Source organism: Anopheles moucheti, chromosome 2 (assembly GCF_943734755.1).
Source record: "Anopheles moucheti chromosome 2, idAnoMoucSN_F20_07, whole genome shotgun sequence".
Taxonomy (NCBI): domain Eukaryota; kingdom Metazoa; phylum Arthropoda; class Insecta; order Diptera; family Culicidae; genus Anopheles; species Anopheles moucheti.
This window is the reverse complement of record NC_069140.1, coordinates 60,081,128-60,085,610: the sequence shown is the minus strand read 5'-3', so window position 1 is coordinate 60,085,610 and position 4,483 is coordinate 60,081,128. Positions and strand designations below refer to the sequence as shown.

The 4,483-nt window shown below is 49.0% G+C and overlaps 1 protein-coding gene across 1 annotated transcript; it reads left to right on the top strand.

Moving 5' to 3' along the window:
- The first annotated feature begins 760 nt into the window (after positions 1-760).
- Positions 761-3,913, top strand: LOC128310890 (uncharacterized). Its single transcript, XM_053047638.1, has 3 exons — positions 761-1,258; positions 1,370-2,216; positions 3,162-3,913. The coding sequence occupies exons 1-3, from the start codon at positions 761-763 to the stop codon at positions 3,911-3,913; spliced, it is 2,097 nt and encodes a 698-aa protein (XP_052903598.1).
- The last annotated feature ends 570 nt before the right edge of the window (positions 3,914-4,483 follow it).

The following is a 4,483-nucleotide window of genomic DNA, read 5'->3' as shown; positions in this document are numbered from 1 at the left end:
GTACGGATATACCGACGAGGAAAACATCGAACGGCTATCTAAGGCCCTTCGTGGTAAGGCTCGCGATATAGTTGGAGCTAGACTAACGGCTAACGATCTTCCTCAGATTATGAACGTGCTACGGCGCCATTTTGGACGCCCTGAACTTATCATCAGCTGCTTGATCCGGAAAATTCGTCAGCTTCCTTCGCCAAAGCTAGAGCGGATTGATTCCGTCGTAGACTTCGGAAATGCGGTGCAAGAAATGGCTGCGGTGATTTCGGCTTCCGGTATGTTCGGGTACGCGTATAACGTATCGTTATTGCAGGAAATTGTGGATAGGCTTCCAGCTGTGCTACGTCGCGATTGGTCGCACCACTGCCTACGACTAGGCATACCAACCATTCCGGATTTTAGCGATTGGATGGAAAGAGAGCTTGAGGCGGCCAGTTTCAACACGCTACCCTCATTTGACGAGCCTAAAAATGAGAAATCGACGTCAGAAGAAAAAACGCGAAAAGCAAAGTCTGCATCCTACCTGCATACGATGGTAAGCGAAAAAGCATCGAGCGATCCTGCGAAGCTGAACCATTGCGTCGTTTGTAAGGGAGATTGTTCGAGCTTGGCAGAGTGCACCAAGTTTATAGGAATGGACGTCAACCAACGGTGGACCGTGATCAAGCAGGAAAGGCTGTGCCGAAAGTGTTTACGGTGTCATGTGAGTGTATGCAGTGTGCAGAAACCATGTGGTAAAGATGGTTGCACTTTGCAGCATCACAACATGCTGCATCGAAATGGGCCACCGAGATACCAACAGACGATTTCCAAAGCAACAGTGGAAACTATAAGCGCTCATACAGCAGCCAACGATGGAGTTCTGTTCCAGTATGTTCCCGTTATTATTTACGGGAATGGAAAAGTGGTTGAAACTGTCGCGTTCGTTGATAGCGGTTCATCGGGAACGTTTATCGAGGAAGGTTTGATTGAGGAGTTGAACCTTGATGGGAAGCCGCATCCTTTGTGTATACGCTGGACCGGCGATACGGAACGCACCGAAAAGGATTCGGTTCAGTTAGAACTGAAAATCGCAGGAGTCGGCAATGCTAAAAAGGTATTTACGTTGCCAAAGGTTCATACCATCCGGAAATTAGCACTGCCGCGCCAGTCACTGTCGGCCAAGCAGATAACCGCAACTCATCACCATCTGCGGAACCTCCCTTTAGCATCATACACCAACGCGAGTCCACGTTTGTTGATCGGCATAGATAACTGCCATTTGGTAAGACCGCTCAAATACGCTGAAGGTAGGGAACATGAACCAGCCGCCGTGAAAACCCAATTAGGCTGGGTCGTTTTCGGGCCGTGCGCAAGCTTCTCTTCTCTTCCGCAGATACATCGCAACTACCACATATGCATGCGTGGCTCGGATGACAAGCGAGCTATAGATGCAGCGATGAGGGAGTTTTTCCCCATTGAGTCGCTGGGCATAGCAAAGACAGCTGTTCCAACGCTGTTTAAGGACGACGAAAGAGCGTTGCAGATGCTCACGACCGAGACCAGACTGATGAAGGGTCGTTATGAAACATGTCTGCTGTGGCGCTTTGACAATGTACGTCTTCCGTGCTCCAGGGAGATGGCTCTTAAACGATATGGGTGCCTGCGAAGAAAGATGAGAACAGATCCAGCTCTCGCCGACTCCGTGGTCGAGAAAATGCAGAGTTATGAAGATCAGGGGTATGTACGACGACTTACATCAACGGAACTCACCGCCCGGGGCGAACGCGACTGGTATCTTCCAGTGTTCCCGGTATTCAATCCGAATAAACCCGGGAAGTTACGTCTGGTATTCGATGCAGCAGCAAAGGTACGTGGTGTGAGCCTCAACACGTTCCTATTGGCGGGTCCGGATCTGTTAGCAGGGCTTTTAACGGTGCTCTATAAATTCCGGGAGCATCGAGTCGCTATAGTTGGTGACATAAAGGAAATGTTTTTTCAAGTAAGGATGAACCCCGAAGATCAGCGCTCACAGCTTTTCTTTTGGGATCGGGAAGAGGTTGCGGACCGTGACCCTACGGTGTATGCGGTAGCCGAAATGACGTTTGGAGCCGCCTGCTCACCAAGCAGCGCGCAATTTGTAAACAACCTAAACGCGACAAGGTTTGAGCGCGAGCATTATGTAGACGACATGCTCGCCAGCGTGGAAACGGAAGACGAGGCCATCACTCTAGCAGATGAAGGTACAAAGTGGCAGAGGAAGCCGGAGCTTGATCCTGCGTGTCGATGGTTTCATGACCCGGAATTTCTTTGGCAACCTGAAGCTAATTGGCCAACGTGTGAAGTGACCCCTGCAGAAACCTCAGAGGAGATACGGAAGACCCTACTTCATCACGAACTGTATAGAAAACCGTGGATCGTGGTGGACCACTTCTCATCTTGGCAGCGATTGGTAAGGACTGTAGCCTATGTTCTTCGTTACGTCAATTTCTTATCTTCGAAGAGACGCAGCCTTACTAGAGGTCCACTATCACAAACTGAACTAGAAAGTGCTGAACGTGAAGTCTTCATACTAGCCCAACGAGATGCCTTCCTAGACGAAATCCGACTACTACAAAAGACGGATGATTTGCAACACCTTTGGAAATCGAGGATCACCAAAAGCAGCCCGATTTACAAGCTGTATCCCGAACTGAATGAGCACGGCTTACTAAGAGCGCGAGGACGATTAGCCAAGTGCGGTTGGGTCAACGAAGAGACGAAACGTCCTATTATCCTGCCACGAGGATACCGGATAACACGACTGCTGCTGGAACGTCACCACCAAAGGTTCAGGCATGTTCATCATCAAACAGCACTAAATGAACTTCGTTCCAGGGTTTGCATTTCCAGGCTGATGGCAGAATATAACAGCGTCCGTCGGGCTTGCAAGCACTGTAAGAATCGCGACGCTCGCCCGAGTGCTCCGAGAATGGCAGATATCCCGCCCCAGCGGTTAGAGATAAACATACGGGCGTTTTCCTACACGGGGGTAGACTACTTCGGACCGATGGCGGTAGCGGTTGGTCGACGCAGCGAAAAGAGTTGGTGCGTATTGTTTACGTGCCTCACCACAAGGGCTGTACACCTCGAGATCGCCCATACGCTAACGACAGCAACCTGTATTATGGCGATTCGGCGATTCATAGCTCGACGCGGTAAACCGATCGAAATTCTGAGTGATCGCGGAACGAACTTCGTGGGAGCTGAACGCGAGCTTAAGGAAGCCTGGAGCGAGGTAGATGGCGATAAACTGGTGGAAGAGTTCACCGACCACGAGCTCACGTGGAAGTTCAACCCACCGGGCGCGCCACACTTTGGAGGATGTTGGGAAAGGCTAGTACAGTCGGTGAAGAAAGTACTTAGGGAAATGAAAATTTCGCGACTCCCTACCGACGAAGTATTGTCGTCAACCTTTGCCGAAATTGAGATGATCGTCAATTCTCGACCGCTGACACAGGTTCCGCTCGACGAGAAATCGGAATCACCGCCGACACCTAACCATTTTCTTTTAGGTTCAGCAAATACAGAGCGATCATTAGGCATATTCGACGACAACCCCGCGACGTTGAAGGTGGCCTGGAAGACATCACAAGTGTTAACCACGATCTTTTGGAAAAAGTGGGATGCGGACTACTTACCGACGCTAACAAAGAGAGGGAAGTGGTTCGAAACATCGAAGCCGATCACCGTTGGAGACATAGTTGTCGTCGTGGACGGAAACTTACCGAAAAACACCTGGCCAAAGGGACGCATCGTAGCGGTCAAACAAGCGAAGGATGGACAAGTGAGGCAGGCGACCGTGCAGACTGCACAAGGATTGCTTCAACGACCGGCAACTAAATTAGCAGTGCTTGATGTGAAAGCACATGGTACGAAAGCACAGGATACAGACGAGTAGACAACACTAATGACAGACGGCAGGTTGTAAACAAGTGCTGCATAAACAACAAGTTTTGCACCGGGCGGGAGAATGTCAAAGTTTTTTGACACAACCTGCTCATCTGGAGGATCGGAGCTTAAAAGAAATGACGGGAGAGGGCGCCACCAGCAAGGCAATAAAAAGGGCTGCATTGCGAGGATCGCGCCCTATTCATGTTGCAATCGAGAAAAGACGAGTAATAAATTTTGAACGTCTCTCAGTATTACGAGGCTGTTAAAAATATACTTTTCAATCCGAATTTGCAACACAAAGTAAGGCAAAGAAACTGCATAAGATTAGTTTAAACCACGGAGACAACAAAGTTAAGGTGAAGGTGTTCGAATACAAAACTTTGAACACAAGTAAGGGAATTGTTCACTGGCATACCTGCAAAATATTAACCGAGAAAGAACTGTTAGAAGGTTTAGCACCACAAAACGTCACCGAGTGTACATTATAAAGCGTAAGGACAAAGATGGAAGGATCCAAAACACAAAAACAGCCATCATCAAATTTGAATCTACAGTGCTGCCCAGAAAAATAGACATA